The sequence below is a fragment of the Chroicocephalus ridibundus genome, chromosome 13 (assembly GCF_963924245.1).
Source record: "Chroicocephalus ridibundus chromosome 13, bChrRid1.1, whole genome shotgun sequence".
NCBI classification, from domain to species: domain Eukaryota; kingdom Metazoa; phylum Chordata; class Aves; order Charadriiformes; family Laridae; genus Chroicocephalus; species Chroicocephalus ridibundus.
Genome location: NC_086296.1, coordinates 3,668,095 through 3,688,081, shown reverse-complemented (window position 1 = coordinate 3,688,081; position 19,987 = coordinate 3,668,095). Strand labels below are relative to the sequence as shown.

Below are 19,987 nucleotides of genomic sequence, written 5' to 3'. Positions count from 1 at the left end.
GCAGTGCGGGGTCTTTGTTCAATGGCAATAGTTATTTGGCAATTTAAGAAAACAGATATACATGGTACATCATCAACCCTTTTGGACTCCAACTTGGTCCTGAGTGGCCCGTTGGCTTGTGTTGGCTTCTGTGTAGGCGGTGACCAAACATCGTCCGCATATAAGTCCAGATCACAGCGTCCATTAAATGTGTTGACCTTAACCGGACTATTTTTTAGCTCAGTTACATTCTAGAGAAAGTTCCCGCTGACTGATGCCTTCCAGGTCCTTCTTGAGAGCTCCCCGGTCCTGCAACACAAGCGTCCGTGCCCCTCCCTCAGTCTTGCCACGAGTGAAGGTGGTTCTACTAGTAACAGTTTGATTTATTTTGGCATCACAGTAAAATCACAGATTTCACTGGCTGCGTCCCAGTAAAAAGCCAACGTGTTCCAAGCGTCTGCAGGAGGAGCTCTTTTATTGCTTTCGGGTCGGATTTTAACGGTTGGGAGAAACTGGCCCCTGAGTCAGAGGTCCGTGGAACGGTGCAAAGCTCAGAGCAGAGGGATGGGTTTGTTGCCTTGGGGGTTCATGTACTGAGCTGCCGCTACGTTGTCCAGTGTCGTGTAGGTGGTATAAAGGCCGGTGACCTGCAAGTCTGAGAAGGAGTGATCGCTGCCGCTGGAGACGGGGGTGAGGCCAGGGGTGCCCAGGTCACAGTCTGAGAGGTGGAGCGGGGAGTTGCTGAAGGCACCCAGGGTATCAAGGCTGAAGCTGTCGTCTTTCATTTCCTCCCATATGTTACCTTTAAAAGATTAAATTCCGGTCACAGCAACGCATCCAACCCACCCGGGCACTGCCTGTAGGGCTCAGTCCGTAACTAAAGGGCTTCACCCGCTGCTTAGGGCTGAGTGCTGCTTGCGGACAGTACCATTTGTAGTGCAAAGGCAGCAAGTGCGTCTGTTGCCCCCAAATCCCCTCGTTACAGCAGGAGTCCAGACCTTTCCGGGCGGCATCTGTCTACCATGTGCTAACCAGAAACCCAGGGACCACACTAGGCATCCCCATGACCTGGAGAAGTTCTCCTTTTACAGAAGGGGAAAACCAAGGCACGAGCAGAGCTATGGTTTCCCGTGGGCAGAGAGATGTGGTGTCCCAGATCCAGCTAGCCGGACATCCCTGCAGACATCTGCTGCGGTGCCTGCACGTGAACCGTGGAGGCAGTTTGGCATCCCATCTAGTACAGAACAGGAACGCACTGAGGAAGGCCAGGGAGGTCACGCTGCAGAGGCCAGCACCCAGCACAAGTCTGCTCGGTTACCTCCCACCCCGGAGCACCCTGCTGAGGACCCTGGTTAGATATTCAGTGACTAGATAATCCCATAATCCATGCCCTCTCCTGCCCCGGCCTCCTTCTCCCGTACCTTGCAATGCAAAATCCATAATGCTTGGGTCAAGAGCATCCACCTCTGCGTTCATGTCTGCCGTCATGTTCAGGAAGTCGGGAGGCGCGCGTCCCATGGGATGGTGGGCAAGAGGGCTGTGGCTCATGTCAGGCAGAGTATGGAGAGGAGGCGTCTGCGCAGGTGCCGGTGAGTCCGGGGCGATGCGAGCCTGGGTCTGGATCTGGTGGTGCAGGGGGATGGACTGCAGCGAGAGCGTCATGATCGGCTGAGGCTGCAGCTGGGAGATGGAGACGCGGCCCTGGGCTGCTGCCATGTGGTTCAGGGTGGAGACCTCAGACTCCGCCTGTTTGCTGGGCCGCCTGCAGTTCTCGGGTCTGTCAGTGATCAGCTTGTCTAGCTCCTCTGCACCAGCGATGCCCATTCCCGAGGAAGAGAAGAGAAAGCTTAACCCGTTCGTTCAAGCCAAAGCGTTTCACGAGCGAGCACGGCCACACGCTTTTGCCAGAAAACCGAACACGCAGTGTCACCATACGAGATGCAGCACAGAAGGCCGGCCTTGGCCGTGCAGAGAGCAAAGAAATGCCGTCTACTTCCCTACCCTTAGCCCTTACCCTGGTCGACTTCCATGGTTACCCCTAACTGAGCTAAAGAAATGATCACATGAGGCTTACACGGAGCGACCGAGCCACCACCGACGGCAGCGGCCCCGCAGCCACAGAGCTAAGCATCCATGGATGGTCTCCTGCTCACAAGGGCGCTCTGAGTTCTGCTTGTGTCGCAAATAAGATTCGCACGAGAAACTCCAGACAGTTTCGATGGCACATTTGTTTTTAAGCAAAGGAGAACATCGTTTGATTATGTGTGTTACAGATTTTACAGCAAAAAAAGCTCCAGTTGGTTTTGCCAATATTGAGCTCCTGAAAGCTTCAATAACACGTCTCTTTATTAATAAGAATGAGAAAGTCTTAGTAAAAGGAGAGTTTTGCAGAGTAAGTAAAAAAAATGCGTTGAAAAGTGACACTATAAATACTAACACTGGAGGCAGCATAACTCCTCAGAAGGCCTTGCATGTGCTGGAGAGGTTAGCATGGGGGAAAAAGGCAACCCCTTTTGAAGCTGGAGACCAGGTTGCACTAAGGGCCTCCAAAAACAGCTGTCAGTCCGGTTGCCTCCTCCTGCTGTAGTGTGTTGCCCTGTCACGCAGCCTCCGGGCAGAGCACAAGAGGTATTTTGGCCAAGCAGCTCAGAGGAGGCCGCTGCGAGGCGTGAGAGCTCTGCACTGGCCAGCTCTTTTCCATATAATTTATTTAAGATTCACGCATTCCTGGCCAAAGGGCCGTTTTTCTCCCTTGCCCCTCACACAGATAGCAAAAGCGTAATATAAGCCCTACCTGGGTTAGCCATGCTCCTGTGGATAGCTGCTAAGTCCTTCCGCTTCCACTTCTGCATCTCCTCCTCCATCTTGTCGATCTTGGCAGGGTTGAGAGCCCACAGGCACCCTTTGCGAGAGGTGCCGCTCATCTTGTTCTCCACCTTCTCGAAACACTTATTCAGGGACAGGTTGTGGCGCACGGAGTTCTTCCAGCCGTCGGGGGCTGTCTGAAAGGTGCAGGAGGCTGTTAGTGAAATACACCCCGAGCAAAGTATTTGTGGTGTTCTACTCCCACCCCTCGGGTGTACGCGTACCTTGAAGTAGGGAAAGTGCTCCTTCATGAAGCTGTAGATCTCGCTCACTGGGAGACTGCCTGTTTTGCTGTTCTTCAGGGCCATCGCAATCAAACAACTACAGGACAGAGAAATACAGGAAATAACAACAGATTGCGCGTTCTGCCATCGTTCTGGTCTAGCAACCTCAGACCCGTCTCTTAGGACGCGAACAGCTGGCTGACCTCGGGATTACTGTTCTCAAGCGTGCAGAAGTCACCCCGTGATCCTGCAGATTTTACTCCCCTGTGCTATGACTCTACCTGTATGCTGATGTCCAGGAACTAGTTTGCTTGTTCATTCCTGCTGCCCCTCAGAGGCAGCTTCCACAGAACTCCTGGCTGGACGAGGGGATTTTTGTTCCCTTCCAAAGGAATCAAACACCCTCGTGCTACCGAACCTACAGTGTTCCAGTCATCCCAGCGCAGGCTGTAGGCGACGCGCTCTTCTGCTCCCTACTCACCTATACGAATAGATGGGCTTGGGGTAATGCTTTGGGTGCAGCTCTTGGGCAGCGTGAGGAGCCAGACGCGGCTGAGAATAGTGTGGCTGAGTCCCGTAGGATGCGTTGTAGATTGCTGCTGGGTTACACTGTATGCAGAAGGAAAAGAAGGAAAATATCGGATGCAAAACATCCATGGGGTATGCAGGTTTAGGCATATTTTATGCCTAAATTGCTCCTTATGAGGAGCGATTGAAGGAGCTGGGACTGTTTAGTTTGAGGAAGAGGAGGCTGAGGGGAGACCTCATCACTCTCTACAACTACTTGAAAGGCCATTGTAGAGAGGTTGGTGCTGGTCTCTTCTCACAGGTAATAAGCGACAGAACAAGAGGGAATGGGTTCAAGCTGCAGCAGAGTAGGTTTAGGCTGGACATTAGGAAAAAATTCTTCCCAGAAAGAGTGGTCAGACACTGGAATAGTCTGCCCAGGGAGGTGGTGGAGTCACCGTCCCTGGATGTGTTTAAGACTCGTTTAGATGTGGTGTTAAGGGATATGGTGTAAGGGAGAACTTTGTAGAGTGGAGTTGATGGTTGGACTCGATGATCCCAAGGGTCTTTTCCAACCTAAATGATTCTATGGTTCTATATTTTATCACTTTTCTTTTAAAAGAGTTCTAGGTATGATCTTGGCACGTACTTCAAGACACAGACGACAAGCAACTAACAGTACCTGCTGTGTGTTCTGTGCTAGGGCAAACACTTGCTGTGAATGAGGAGGAGGAAAGAGTTGTTGCTGTGTTTGTAAACTGGGAGATGGCTGCCCACCTACAGCATACTGGTTCATCTGCTGAGATAAAGACAGACGTGTCAGTCTTGGAATTACCAACATCTTCTCCTAAGAAGTGTTGCAATAATAAGCCATCGAGGCCTGCTCTTACGTTTGCTCCGTGTGTTGAAATAGAATTCAGTCCCAGGATTGCCTGTGGCAGGCTGGCCTGGACATGAATCATTGCTCCAGGTGCTCCCGTCGAGTGCATGGTGCTCGCTACAGGACCTGGTTTGGAGAAAGCAAAGGCGGCAAATGTTTGCGTGAAAGTACACCTCAGAGAAGAGAGCTGACATTTATTTTTAATGGAGGCGGTTGAACGTGGCTAAGCTCTGGAGTGGACAATCACACCTCTCTGTGGCTTTCCAGCCCAAAAAGAGCCCAGAGCGTTTCACAAATGGCAAAGATGACATCAGCCCCTTCTAAAAGTTGTTACGCAGGGAATGAAAGATGACAGCTGTTTAACAGTCCACAGTGGTGTTACAGACACGGTATCTTACAAAAGAAAAAAAAAACAAAACCCCACATATTCAGCACTAGCTGAACTCCAGGAGGATTTCTGCTGTAAAGCGAGCAAGGTGATACGCTGAGCTCCCTCAGCAGAGCGCCTTAGGGAACAAGCCTGTTTACCTAAAGGATGTTCACAAAGGAAAGGCAGATGTTCAACGAACACATGCTGTAAGTCTGCGTGAAGCAAACGGGTATGGGGTAAGTAAGATGCTCTTAATTTTATCAATGTTGAAACAAACGAGAAAGACTAATTACCTAATTTCAAAGCTGTTGAAAACCTCTGAAATGCAAGCCTTAAGTACCTTGGCCCGAGTCCACACAACAAGGCACCAGTGACTACCCTGAGCAGAGAAGACAATCGGATCCTAAGATCTCTGCCGCGACTGCCAGGGCTCGCTGCCTCTTGAAATGAAGGAAATGTATCAGCCTTATCATAAGACAACAGGCTCCAGGTCTCCTGACAGCAAGCCAAATGTAACGCACTTAAAAGGAATCTCCTAATAGAAAGCTAGCCGGGGGCTGGGGGGAGGAGAGGAGGCAGGAGGCCGTGTCGTTCAAAGAGCAGTTATTTAAGACCCCACCGGTTTACCTGTCTGTTGTAGCATCGCGTTCTGGGCGCCAAGGCTAAAATCCATTCTTCCACTGGCCATCTGCTGCAAGCGAGGGACATCAACAGACGTCAGCCACGACAAGGACTGTAAGTCGCTGGGGAGGTCATCTTCACCCAGCTGGGGGGGGTCGGAAGCTAAGAGTCTGCAAAAGAACACGGAGGGTTAGCAGAGAGCGGAGATGCTGCCACACTGTCCCTGGTGAGAGGGGAGATGACCGGGATGCCAAAGCTCACGTAGGTCAGCGGGGAAAATGTGTCAGGCTGGAATTCCATTCACGGAATTTAGAGGTGACCTTTGGCTTCATAATGGGCTGGTGACTGCTGCCCTTTACCGAATCCTGTGTCCTTTCATACCATTTGAAACATTTTGGTTAAGAAAACTTCTTGTGCGGTATTTGTGGGGAAGAAGGCTTAAGAGAAACTGCCTAGGTACAAAACCAAAGCCGATTCATTGTTTTCACATTGGTCAGAAATTTGCACTTGTTTGGCCTTGGTGTAGGAGAAACCTGTCCGGATTTTTAACCTGACAATTTGGCATTAACCTCGAAATCCAGTGACCAGCCGGCCTTGGAAGGAGTTTCTGTTTCCAGCTCCTCGAGGACCTGTGCCTGGTGCTGGCTTGAACACCCGGAGAGGGCTTTTCCCAGCCACCGCATCCCCTCGGTGGGGACGGAGCAGCGGAGACCTGCTGCATAAAAAAACCAGTACAGAATGAACCGGTGATCTCTTCCATTCAGGCGTATGACGTTATTGATACTTAACAAGGAACCGTCAAGCACACGAAACAATTTTTTAGGCAGTTTTTGACATAGTAAAGGGTCAGGATGAAAAGCTGGTGACCAAGTGCACAGTAACGCCCAGCCTGCCTTCAGCAGCAACGCTGAGGCATAACGATGACAAGCTGCTTTTGGTTTAAAACTCTGTTTTTGACACATTCTGCATGCTCCGTCCCACCCGTTCTGTTTCGCTTCTGATAGGGTGCGTGGTACAAAACTGAAGTATCAGAATATATTTACAGCAGTCAAAAATTCCTGTGTGGCCAAAACTCCCATTAAAGTCAATAAAGAACCACTGCAAGGAAGGGCTAAACTGTTACTTATGTTAAAGAGTATTACAGGAGTCACGGGTATTTTGAGGAGTAAAGCAGTAATTAGAACATGTCAGGAAGTTATCATTAGATACCCAGGGTAAATCCGAAGGGATCCAGGTCCAGGAAAACATCTTTCACTTTCAGAAGAACAGAGTTTAGTTGGACGTAGTTGATTTTGCTTTCAAAACAACGGCTTTAAAGAGCTCCCTCATAGATATGTTAAAGCCAGCTGCGTGGTACTAATGCCTGTTCATTGCCAAATGACGATGCAGAAGCCTTAAACAAATCTGGTCTCTTGCTGAAGCATCTTTTATGTTTTACACGATTCTAAAGCAGCTTAAAAGAACAAGCCAGGGCTCTAGTGCCTGGCTGCCCAGGAGCTTTCAGCTCCTCTATTCATGATTTCCAGAAACACGTATCAAAGTTCTCTAAACTATTATCTGGAAGATCTTTAAAGCAGAACGCAATTTATTTGTTTGTAAAAAGATTCTGAAAAGAAGAAAAGGAAAAAAAAATCCAACCCATGACCAAGAGCCAAAAGCTCAAATCCCGGCCAAAAACCATCTTCACATCTCTCTCCCAGCCTACCCTGTTTTCTTTCTCCTACTGTAGTTATAGTGCAATAATTAGCATTGCCATGGTTACCGCTGTTCAGTTATTTTGTGAGGCCTGGGACTTAAATACATAAAAAGACTATCAGGTGACGGCTCTGCCGGCCCCGGAGATTGGCTGGATTGGAAGTAAACAAGAGCATTAAATGATTTGAAAACTGGGCAGGCTCATGTCGTTTGCAACAGTTGGGCCCATTCATGGGAAGCCGATAACCCATTGTGCCGCCAACGACTGCTGCCCGGTGGCACGTGGCCTCGATTGTTTTTGGGATTCTTGCTTAATTGTTTTTCTTCCCCCCCCCCCACCCCACCCCCCCCATCCTCCTCCTTTTTACAAACTTCACATTAATCTGGCTGAATGACAGCCGACACACAACACACATCCACATGCCATCTGGCACCCCGGGCCCTGCCAGCCCTCCCAGACGAGTCAGCTCCCTCAACAAATAACGGGGTCAGATGGGCGGCGAGGGTCAGCACCCACCGCACACGCCTCCTGTCAGGCAATGAATCCCCCACATGCCCTCGCTGCTCCTCCGCACGGGACGAGCATCTCCGCACCGGAGGACTGCGGGACTCTACGGTGGTGGCTCAGCAGCCTTCCCGGCTTTAGATTTTTAGGAAACAAAGGCCTCTGCTTCGCGCTCACCCTAAACGCACTCGTCCTGGTGCTCTTTCTAGACGTGGGAATGGCTGCCGGTACCCTGGGCACGGCTGGATGCCATCAGAAGCTTGAAGCACAGCTCGCCGTCCTGCCAGTTAGCGCCGCGCGGCGTACCCCTCCCGGCATCCTCGCGGTGCTCCCGCCCTCGCGCTCTAACACCGGGGAGCCAAACGAGGGGCAAGGAAGCTGGCTGAATTTTTAAGTTGATATAGCAGCCGTTAAGCTCCATTTTCAACAAATACGAAGATGCAATAATATATAATAACTAGATAAAGTGTGCAAGCCAGCTCTTTTTCCAAGGCAAAGATATTGTTTTCCCTACCCCATCCTAGCGTGGCTGTTTGAATTTGAGTTCGCAGTTCTTTTAAAGTTGCCTCCTTAAAATTACCTGTGTTCGCTTACGCGTTTTTTTGGTATGGATTTGTTAGTTGTCAGAATAACTTTTCATTAACAATGGGGGAAAAAGTATATTTAATCAGAATAGGATACTACACATTTAAGGATTATTCTTCAGGTTGTCTTCAAAACCAATGTAGAAACTTCGTATGTCTTAAAGAAGGCGAAACTGCTTAAAGTTACGCCCGTCACTGTCTGACTGAGGTGTTTTAAATGCCCAGATATATTCCGCAGCATAAAACCGCCTTATCTCACAGTACGCAGGCTCAATGTGTGTCCTGCTTTTAGGGAAAAAATGCTAATGTAACCGCCTCTGGAGAGAGAGCTATGCACAGTAATACCTAACATTTTAATCTCACGGGGTTCAGTCTTTCTGACCTGAAAAATTGCCTGCGGCAAGCCAACTGCAAATATATAAGTACACGCTGTAATAGCGTTGTGTGCTTTGATTCCGTTCCCCTCCACCACCCTTTTCATCTCACGTTTGAGGGGAAACTTCAGGAGTCAGAGATCCTGCCTTTAGATGGGTGTTCACAGCCCCTGGCACAATGGGGCACTGTAGTAAAAGCAGCCATTTCCTTTCAATGCATGTAAATGAGATAAATAGTGATACGCTATAATTAATGCACACTACTGAAAATGTCCCCAGCTGCACATTCCCCAGGGCTGGCTGGTATATACACCGAACTACTCAACGCCCATGAAGAAAAGGTTACAGTCACCCCAAACGTGTTGCAAACTTGATATTATTTTTAAAGGCGCGGTGAAATGATGCAACTCCATTTTTACCCCGCTCCTTCCAGATCTCTGCAGGAGAACACCCGCCTGTTTCTACATGTTTCTGTCCTAGAAAGGCACCTGCATCAGTAAGAATCCACGTGGTGCGGCGGATGTATGCCCCAGTTGTCCTCTGCGTGTCCAAGGATGCCGGCCTCCTGCGCAAACTGCCCTGAGAGCTATGATAGGCGATACAGAAATGTTCAGTGGTAGCATTAGTCTTTGCTATCTGCTCCATCACGCAGTGCCCAAAATATTTATCTAATATTTATCAGGGAAACTGATCTTGGCCACCAGCCAGCCCGCACAAAGTTTACTTTTCCGGAACCAGGAAAAATACCCCCTGGAGTGAAACCTCTTTCCAGATCCCCTAATACTGAGCTCCAGACCTTCCTGCCTGCAGTCATGGAGGAACTGGACTCCTGCACATCTGACAAAGCTCCCTCGAGCCTGTCAGCAGTGCAAAATCATTTGCTAAACGCACCTAAGGATATCTGTATTTTTTTTCCCCCATCAAGTACATCTTGCTGGCACAACAGCTGGACAGAATGAAATTCATTCCTGGCTTTAGCTTGCGGGAATCTGCAACTAACATCAGAGTTGAATTTGAAGCTGTGTTCACCGATCTCACTTTGCCACCTTTCCTCTCATTGAGTTGTTCGAATGAGCTGGGTCTGAGGTAGTTCATCCCTGCAGAAACCGCTGTCAAGGTCAACTATCCACTGCTACACTTGCAAACACCATTATACAGTGAACTTGTCACTGGGGACTATAGTGACCGTCTCTTCAACAGCATCATAGGATAGTCCGCCAAACAAGTTTGATAAAACTAAAGGAAAGCTCAGCAACGACAAGCACACCTTAAGATATTGTATCTCCACAGAGTTTAGCCAATAGCCGCGTTTCAGTTTATGATACGGTGCGCAGTTACATATTTCTACGCATATTGCACCATTCACACCTCAGAGGACTCTGCTTGTTTGCTCTGGAGCCTGTCCCTAAAAGATATAAAGCCCTCAAACTGGTTGATGTCGTAGGGCGAATGTAAAGCTACAGGTTCTCTCCACGGGATCAGCGCGTGGTGGCAGCTCATCATTGCCTCCACTCTAACCAAAGTCACACCAAAACACTGCGGTTGCATCTGGCATATTCAACTCCAACCATAGTTTTTACGTGTCTCACACTCAACGGACAATTTTGATTTTGATTACCATTGCCAGCACTGACATCCGAGCCTTTTGCCTCTGCTTGCGTAATACAACTGTTCAACGAGTAGGAGCAATCAGGGGTGACAGATTCTTAATTAGCTGTTTGCAATGGTTTATCCAGCGTGAGTGACAACTGAACAGGAAGAGTCCTAAGAAAACCTCTTCTTGAAGTGGTGACGAGATGATGGTTTTCTTTTGTCTGGGATTACGTAATGTCCTCAGAACAAGTGTGACAATTTCTCACGTGTAAAACAACACAAGGACAATATTTATGTTTTGTGACTCTTCGGCTGTCTCCATGGCAAGAAATATTCTCTGTTTTATTGAAGGAGCCAACTTCTCCTTTTGCTCCTCACTCCATCTGCTCTGCTCCTTCCCTCCGCGCACTTCTCTCCCCATCTTCCTCCCTTGCAGGTGCTTTTCCCTGCACCAGGTTCTGTTTTCCACGCTCACGACCCCCTTTCCCCCTCCTCCCCTGCTTCAGCCACAGCTCCCGCCGCTGTTTTCGGTCTGCGACTCCTCTTTGCCTCTTGAAGGCACAGCACCCATCCAGTCCCAACCCACCAGCCCGCCTTTCTCCTCGCTGTCTTCAAGTTCTTTGAGTAATTTCTGGCCTTGCTGGAAATAAGAACAGAAATTAGGCAGCTTTCCAGGGACAACCAGAAAGTCCTGCCTCAGCTACAGCTCAAGAAACTTTGGATTATAGGAACCAAAGCCAGTAAGGAAAAAGCAAATAACATCATTACCCTCTCGGGTGTTGCCGTTCTCCTTTTCTTGTACCGTGGTTCGGAAGAGAAGATGATTCTCCAAAAACCTTCTGCAAAGGTACTTAGCACTAACAGAACAGGCTATAGATGAGCTCCTGGAGACTTTTATACAGTTCAGCTCTGAGTTTCACAACCCCTCATTACATCATTTCGGTATGGGATGAAGGGAAACTGAATTACAAGTGACCTACATGATTTGCTTAAGCCTAAGAGGAAATTAGCAGCAAAGTCAGCCCTGAACTCCCAGCCACTCACTCCCTGCTGTGCTCTAACCACAGAACCATCCCTCGATTTGGATTTGCCAAATGCAGACGGTATCTGCCTGACTGTGCAATCTGTTTTGTTAAAAAAAAAAAACAAAAAAACACACCCCCCCCCACCAAACTATTAAAAAAAAAAAAAACAACCCCAAACCACCTGTGGCTAATGTCAAAATAAGCTTCTCCTCAACACAAAAATGTGTTGAAGTGCCTGGCACTACAGGAATGTTTTCTATAAAAATCAGTAGCGTTGTCTACCTGGGAAGCTATTTTTTCCTTTAACATTACTTCAGCTGCTGTTTATTCGTCAGAAACTGCTTTAGCTGACCAGGATCTTGCGTAGTTCTTTACTCCAGCGTAAAGGGAATATAAAATGTACTCCCTTTTGCTTTGCACTGTTGTAAGAACGTGTCTCACTTGCATCAGTTGCTGCTGCGATCGCGCAGCAATTCTGCTTTCCGCGCACAGGAGGTTTTTTTAAATGGGTAAAATAAAAGTGGTGTGCCAGGAGCACCTGAGATCTCCCGGGAATGCTCAAAAAGTCCAAATTCCTTTTCTGCTTTCATGTTTGGAACGGGAGGTCAGGCACCTTTTTTGAGGTAAGATATGAACTCGGTCCTGGTTTCACCAGAGGCAGACGAGCCTGAGAAGCCTGGAAGATATTGCCTGGGTACAAACCAGTCCTTCCCATCTCTGCCTGTAACGGCAAGACAATTTGGGGAGCAAGGGACACAATTTTTTATTAATACCGATTAGCACATTTCAGGAACCGCATAGGAAACAGTTGAGCTAATCCACTTAAATCAATCCACAGTGGCCCGAGTTTGACTGATTCCTAGGAGGTTTCTCACATTTTTTTGAAAGAATGAAGCAACTACTGTGATGAAATTCCTCCGACACATCGAGTCATTATCTCATTCCCTGTCAGACACACATGGTGTCAAGGGAATGGACACTGACATTTTCTTCAGGAACAATTACGGTTTTGTTAGTTATGCATTTGTAACCTTTTGTCTGCAGAAATGTCCTTCGTGCAAACTCCCAGACTCCGTCCATCCCCGGTGGTGACAGCCAGAAGGCCTGAGCTGTGCCTTGCTCTCCAGAAACCAAAGTGTGAAACCAGAGGTGAGAGTACCACTTCGGAGAGCTAAAATCCACTTGTGCGTCACAAAGATAAAGGCTTTTCACCTTTTTCACCACTGTAACGCACTCACGTCCGGAATGTATGGAGTACAGCGGTTGTGTGTTTATGTGTCTATGCTTCGTGATACGATTTTATGCTAAACTACTCCAGCATGACGTAATTATTACAGCAAAAATGAGCTAATGAACATACACCAATTTTTTAAGAACCACAGGGGCAATTAAAATGGGAGGGAGGATATAGTCTACTAATATGTTGGACGATTAATGATTGAGTAACAACTTTTGGTCAAAAATATATCTATTTAAAACTTAATTCCTGTTTAACATATGTAGAAAATGTATTGCAAGGCCTTCAAAATACTACATAAGGCTTCTAACAACTGGAAATACATAGTAATACAAAAAAAATAGAAACATCGTCCTTACACAAACTATTGAGTTGCAAAACATTACGTTAATTTATCTTGTTGATCTAGTGTTAGTATTACTTCTTAAGTAATGTTGTTCCTTGAAATTGAATTATACATTTTAGTTATTTCTTTCAAAATATAGATGCCACATTGTTACCTAGAGTGATGATTCAGTTCCTTAAATTTGAATTTTCACGTACGCCAAATAATCCATAGCAAGTTGTTCTTTGTCTCCCTTCCAATGGCCTGAGTTTTATGTCATGATTTATTATGCGATATGCAAGAAGGCACACATAACTGTACCTAGCTTGGGAATGGGATAGTCCCCGAGGAAAATAAGCACGCTGCTGCATTTGAAAACCAAGAATGCTGAATTAGGATAATATCGAGCCTTCTTTGGGAGAACTCTTACAGGGCTGAAAGTGGTTCTGGAGTCTTAGGCCAGGCCACCTTGGCCTCTCATCTGCCTCCCTGCGCCTTCTACTGCTCAAGACCTGCACAGTCCATCTGACTCCGCACTTCTGTACATCGCAGTACATCATTTCCTCCTCTTACACCGGTTATGCGTGTTCAATCAAGTTAGACTGCAAAAGGATAGATTGCAGATTTCAATTTAAAATATTGCTTGAAGACCACAACGTTCGTGAGCTGAAGAACCTTGTTTCTCAGAGACCAGCTCCAAGCCCACTGCAGACCATGGGAGCTCTGCGCTAATTTAGTAGCCTTTGAGTTGGCTTCTATAATTTACATAGCTTTTAGCTGAAATAACCACAAGTGCGCCACTGCATAGTAAACTCAGCCTGCCTATTGCTTTGATTTAAACATCAAAATATTTACGCTAAAACATAATGTTAGATTATTAATTATAACTAACAAGAATAAAGTGTTTAAGGTTACAAAATCCCAGTGTGTTGCAATTCTCTACTTTTATTCCCTGGAATGTAAAATGAAATCATTAGAAATATTTGTCACTGCTACGATTTTGAAAATATTGAAGGTAGCGGTATTTTCTCCAGGAGACTAAGACGGGCAGCTGCTAATATGAAGTATTACTTTGCATTGGTCGCCAGGCAGTGACAGCACCATAAAAATATAGGCATCGGAGAAGATATGATGGCCCTTAATCATTCCTGGGCAGCATGATGTTTTATATCCCACAGCTGCATCGGTGGAAGAGATATTTTTCTAAAATCATTTTACTATGGTGCAAATAGTCCCTGGACTCTGCATAGCAGTCTAATCCTCATCACTACTCTATGTGCTGCATCAAATTTACTAGAGATGCTTTGGATCTACAGAATTCAAAGACCTGCTAAAATCAGGGATATTTTTTTTTTCCTCGTCCATTAAAAAAAAAAAAAAAGGAAAGATCCCCCTAGTTTCAAACTGTAAGCGCAAGCTGCATGAAAACTTATCAGTATTTGGTGATTTGATCCCCTGCTTACACGCCCACGCACTCCCTCCCTCCCTTTTCAGTCTTTCCTCCTGCTCACTCGCAGGAAAGCCTGGTCTCCTCCAAGTCCAACTGTCCCATTGAAAGATTCCAAGTGAGACAGAAGAGTATTCTCAGCACAGCCCCAGCCTCCCACTCACTAATTGGAGGCCATTCCCCATTTTGTGGAGCCTTGAAGCTCCCCCATGGAGAACTCGGGACTGTGGGTTCCAGTCTTGGACTGTGGTGACAGCAGGAGAGTAAACAGAGCTGATAGAATTTGACAGGTCTATTCTTTTCTTAAAATCATTCAGTCTAAAAGATTTTCTTTTACATAATCCAAAGTGTTTTCTCATGAAGTAGGACAAATACTGCTCTGCATTTATGGTGCAGTTCAGATTTTATGCATTTTTATCAGAATTTGGCACTATTAAATGAGGTCAAATAATTCATTTTAAAGCTGCATTAAAGAAATCACAAGTGGGTTAGAAACTTTAAAGAACTGGGATCCTTGAGTTCAAAATGTTTAACAGAGAATTGAAAGTTTTTAAAAGCAGACGACGACTTCTGAATAAAAGAAGAAATACTATTTCTTGACTGGCAGTAAGATAAATCCTGTCTTTCTCAAAAAAGAGTGGCTTTCTGCAGCTATGAGTTAAAGAATAGTTCTCCCCATAAAAAGGGTCTTTGTTAAGGTGGTATGTTCTACAGGGCACTGAAGATACAGACTTAAATATAAATACCCAGAAGCCTCTCTCGTACACAACCTTCATTAAATACAGAATAATTTCTTCACAAATATTTACATAGCCAACAAAAACGCCTAGAGCAAACAGTGCTTTGATAAACAGCAAAACAGACTTCCACAAGCCTTTTTCCACAGTGGCTTCAGAGAGTATAACAAATCACTTGTTGAGCTGCAAGAGGCTGCAGTGCAGTGTTTGCATCTTGAATAGAGAGAGGCTGATAGAAGAATACCTGCGGCTGACCACTTTTACCCATAGAAATGGGTGAGAACACCCTCAGGCTGGGAGGAAGGCGATAGTCTCTCACTCCTCGTTTTAAAACAGGAAAACATTTTTAATTTTCTTTTTACTGCGAGAACAGGATCGTGTTCTGCTATTCTGTATTTCTTGGAACTCTGCATCATGTGACGAGATGTAACCTAACTTAACCCAGTGCTCCGTAATTCATGCAGAACTATCCCGTGACTTCTAACAATACTTTCAGATGATACATGGATGTGTAGTGGGACAGGTAAACTATCAACGGCTGTTGGCAAACCCAGGTTTGTTCCCACTGATATTAGAAGAACTTTGACAGAAGTCAATGCTTTGGAGTACTACATAAGCACTTGCTTTAAAGAAAAACTTTTCTAGTGTTTACTGCACTTGATTTAGCCTCTCCATGACTGCTTCATAACAATGCAAATTGTGATCTGAAAGGGAACTTTTAAATAATTATTATTTAACAAGAACATAATTTTCTGGCAACACTCCTACAGCAGAGGGAGTTTACTGGGAGGTCAGCCCAAGGCTTTGAAGGTGTAATTAACAAACGTAGTTGAGTATCAAAATAGAATGACAGAATCATAGAATTGCCTGGGTTGGAAGGGAAATTTCAGATCATCTAGTCAACCTAACTCTGACAAAAACCATCACTAAGCCATATCTCTAAACACTATGTCTACCCGTCTTTTAAACCCCTCCAGGGATGGTGCCTCAGCCACTTCCCTGGGCAGCCTGTTCCGATGCTTCATAACCCCTTCAATGTAAAAGTTTTTCCCAACATCCAGTCTCAACCTCCCCCGAACAGAAATGCTTCTAAACAAGTAATGCATTGTAACCGGTCACCGTCTTAGGAAACTAATTTGCAGTGGAGAAATAATGCAGTTAAGTTTAAAGAAAAAAAAGACAAGAAGTTGATTTCTATATCCTAAGGGGTGGTTTGTTTTTTTTAGGAAGTCATGAGAACACAACATCAGCGAGCAGACTGTGACAGCGCAGCGCGTAGGTTTTGAAACCGGTAAGTGCCTCACCTGTACTCCTGTGAAGGGTGGTGACTGTGCCCTGAATTCCTAATGATTCCTGACATTATGGCCGGGATGCGGCTCTCTATCATCCCGGTGGCGCCGGCGCGGAGCGGGGAGCGGGCCGGGCAGTAGCTATCCAGCACTTCAGCAGGGCGGGAGGCACCGCATCCCACGGGAAAACCGGGACGAGAGATAAAAAAAGGAAAGCCCAACTTTACCTCCGGCTGCACCGCTTTTATTTGGCCACGCAGTAAAAGATGTTTTTACGGGGGCCAAAAAAAAAAAAAAAAAAAAAAAAAAAACAAAAACAGGGGGGGGAAAATAAAAGCTCAGGAGGGGAATCTTGGCCCCGATGGAAGGAGCATCGGGTGGCGGGAGGCTGCCGGTACCGGCAGCACCGGGATCAGCCGGTCAGCGCTCCCGGATTAAACTCCACAGAAGCCCCCGCGTAGCCTTCAGGGCAAGCGGGCGACGGCCTAAACGCGCCCGGTCTGCCCCAGGGAGAACAGAGCCCCCGCCGCCCGCCGAGCTGCCCGCAGCCGCTCCCGAGAGCCCTTCGCCGGCAGCGAAGGAGGAATCCCCGCCGCCCGCCGCCCCGAACCTCCCGGCCGAGCGCTCCTTGCTCCTTCCACAAACCTGGCGGGCCCAGGCCCGGGGGCGGGGAGGGGAGAGCGGGGTCGGCCGGGAGCTCGGCGGCTGCGGCCCGGCGCGGCGGGGTCTCCCTCTGAGGAGATTTGAGGGGAGCCGGCCCTGAGGGGGGCGGGGAGGGGGGGACGGGGACGGAGCCGGCCCTGAGGGGGGACGGAGCCGGCGGCGGCGGGGAGCCGCGGCGAGTCGGCGGCGGGGCCGGGCTCCAGCCCGTTTTTAAATTTCCCTCTCCGGAGCTGTCCAGCCTGGAGCATGCGCGGCCGGGGGCCGCCCGCAGGGTCAGGGCCGGGGCAGGGCCGGGGGAGCGCGGCGGCGTCCCCCGGCAGCCCCCCCGCCCCCCCTGCCCCGCTCCCCGCCTCACCTCCCACCGCCCCTCCACACTCCCCCCTCCTCTCCAGGCCCGCCCCGCCAGCGCCCGGGGGGACCCGGCCATGGGGAGAGCGAGAGGGAAATTTAAAAGAAAAAGAACGGAAAGAAGAAAGAAAAAAAAAAAAAAAAAAAAAACAACCAACCCACCAACCAACACAACTTCTTGCAACTTTGCAGAGGGAGGGGGAGGGGGACCCACCCAGCGGTTTGAGCCGGGGGCGGGGGGGGGGAGGCGGAATAAATGTCTGAGGGAGAGGGTGGGGGGGGACGCCCTGGGGACCGCTGCGGCCCCGGGGGAGGGTGGCCCGACCGCCGGCCGGAGCTGGGGCAGCGCCTGGGAGGGAGCGTTGCGCCGGCGCCCGTGCCCGGTGCCCGCAGACCCCGCTCGGTCGCGGCGGGAAGGGGTGGGGAGGCAGCGCCTGGGTCCGCCTCTCCGCCCCCCCCAGCCGCTCGCCTTCCCCGCCGCTGGGCCCGCCGTGCCTCGGCCCGGCCTCCGCCCCCCAGCTCCTCCGCGGGAAGATGCCCGGGAGCGGCCGGCTGAACTCCCTCGGGCGGGCCCGGCGGCGGGCAGCCCCCGCTGGAGGCGGGGAGGCGCCGAACCGCCCGTCCCGCCGCCGCCGCCTCAGCCGTGAGGTGTGAGGTGAGCGGCCCGGCGCTGGCTGCCGGCGGGGAGAAGATGGCTGGCTCCCGGGCGGGGAGAGGGGACGGTTCGCCCCGGGGTGGCAAGAGAAGCCTTCCCCGCTGCGGGGCGGGCAGAGGCTGAGGGAATTGCTCCTCTGCCGGGCTGGGCGGGATGGCGCCCGTGGAGCTGCCGGCTGTCCCGGGGGACTGAGGGTGGTGGCCCCCAAGAAGGGCCCAGGATGGGCTGGAGACCAGGCCGCAGGGAGCCTGCTGGGTGTGGGCACCTTTATTTACCGGAGTTAATGCGTAAAAAAATAAATAGGAGAGTTCATTCTGGCCGACATACTTTTAATTCCTCTTTCAGCAGAGGCTCTTTTTTTGCCCATCAGATAGTGAAGGCTGACAGTAAAGGCGTGAGGTTAGGACAGTGTTACCTCCATGTACCAGAGAGATGGGAGTGAAATGGCGGAACCAAGGTCAGACCCCGTGTCGGCAAAGGGGCAGACCCAGAAATTGTTGGCCTGGACCTGCTGAGTCTTTTCTTGAGACCAGAGTTTTCTTCCTATAAGCCCTACATCACACGAGGTGCCCTTACTTGTCATGAAAGACAGCCTTTATGAGGAAGCAGTTTGAAATCGGTGATGAAACCAGGTCACTTGGGCTCCGGAGATAGTGTAAATGTGGAAATACTTTAAATACACTTGCAGAATGAAAACACAGAAGATCCCATGAGAAATTTATTTCCTTGTGCTTGACAGTTTACTGCACACTATAAAGGGAATGAAATGTGAAGACGGGAGATGTTTTCTTCAGCTCTTAATGAGAATCTGTTCACTTTGATGAGCATCAACTCTCTTTCTGTTAATTACTGTCAATAGAAATGGGGAGTAATCAATACTTCTCAGCATCAAGGCCTATACCAGGCATATCTGGAGAACTGAAAAGCAGAATAAAAGGAAGAGTCATAGTACTGCTAGAGCCTAAGGCATAGAATTTGCACGGTTGCAAGTGTTCCCTTAATTACAGTGATATGTTGTGCCGCTTTGTAACTTGTTACAAGGTGAACTTATAGTCATTACATACCTTGTAACTTAAAAACAACTTTTTCTCTGTTTTTTTAAAAAAATGCATTCCTGTAGCTTAATATTTGCAGGGGGGGTAAAGATAAAACACGCCATTTCTTTTAGACTCTCTTGGAATCTGCTCGAGCCATTGTGTTGAGCTTTTCGCTTGACTGGTTTCCTTGTAGCAGTACATTCAGTGCGCAGATTCGTTTTTCTGATTCAGGTGATTTGCATACCTCCTGCTTGGAAGGGCCAGATTATAACAGGTAAGGAGTAGAAGGGTGACTTATACCCGTCTTGCTCACTAGGGGAGCTTAAGCTGAAATGTGAAGGGATAAAGAGCTTAGTTCTCCAAACACTTAGAAGAGTACATACAAGTTGCAACCAGGAAAGTTCTAGTTAAATATTACAAAGAGAGTTCTCACAGTGAGGGTAGTCCAACATTGCAATGGGGTGCAGAGGGATGGTGAGTCTCTGCCCTTGGAGACGCTCAGAATTTGACTGGACAGAGCTTGGAGCAAATTGATCTGCTTTGGCCGTGCTTTGAACAGAGGTTTGGAGCAGAGACCTCCAGAGGTCCCTAAATTAACCTAAATTACTCTGATTCCATAAGGGTCACATCTAGTAATCCTTGGGAAACAGGCACATGAATATTTGCAGGCTGGGGTTTTCGTGACTGTTAAGCAGAGCAGGTGGTGGACTCTGCCAGTTACCAGCTAAAACACTGTTAATGTTATCAAACAGATTTAAAAGCAGAGTTTCCTCAGTAAGCAGTTGGCCTTAGAAGTTACTGCGAATGTTTTTGCTGTTACTTCCATACGTATTTTCAGAAATTCTGTGACTGTTCTATGTCATGTCAGCATGAAGCTTGAATGCAGGTAAACTGCAAGTTGACGATTGGATTCCCAGAGATTGACTGTAGCCATTTTTTTCCTTGTTTTAGGTGTTTTCTCACCCAGTTAATGTTAGATTGGAGACATTATGCTGTCCAAGAGAATTGCATGAAAACAGCGTGAAAA

General features: G+C 48.3%; 1 protein-coding gene across 1 annotated transcript; it reads right to left on the bottom strand.

Annotated features, from left to right (window-relative positions):
• Positions 1 to 530: 530 nt before the first annotated feature.
• FOXN4 (forkhead box N4) lies at positions 531 to 16,355 on the bottom strand. The gene is made up of 9 exons (XM_063351322.1): positions 16,273 to 16,355; positions 5,453 to 5,616; positions 4,466 to 4,581; positions 4,258 to 4,371; positions 3,550 to 3,677; positions 3,069 to 3,165; positions 2,774 to 2,981; positions 1,401 to 1,784; positions 531 to 781 (listed from the first exon to the last, which is right to left on the bottom strand). Exons 1-9 carry the CDS (start codon positions 16,353 to 16,355, stop codon positions 531 to 533), a joined length of 1,545 nt encoding a protein of 514 aa, XP_063207392.1.
• Positions 16,356 to 19,987: the final 3,632 nt, after the last annotated feature.

What these genes read in the sequence shown, in the direction of transcription:
- FOXN4 (XM_063351322.1), bottom strand. Translation starts at nt 16,355, where the DNA reads ATGATAGAGAGCCGCATCCCGGCCATAATGTCAGGAATCATTAGGAAT. An exon ending in TTTCAACACACGGAGCAAAC is followed by an intron (nt 4,372 to 4,465) that starts GTAAGAGCAGGC and finishes TTATCTCAGCAG; the next exon opens with ATGAACCAGTATGCTGTAGG. An exon ending in AGCACTTTCCCTACTTCAAG is followed by an intron (nt 2,982 to 3,068) that starts GTACGCGTACAC and finishes TGCACCTTTCAG; the next exon opens with ACAGCCCCCGACGGCTGGAA.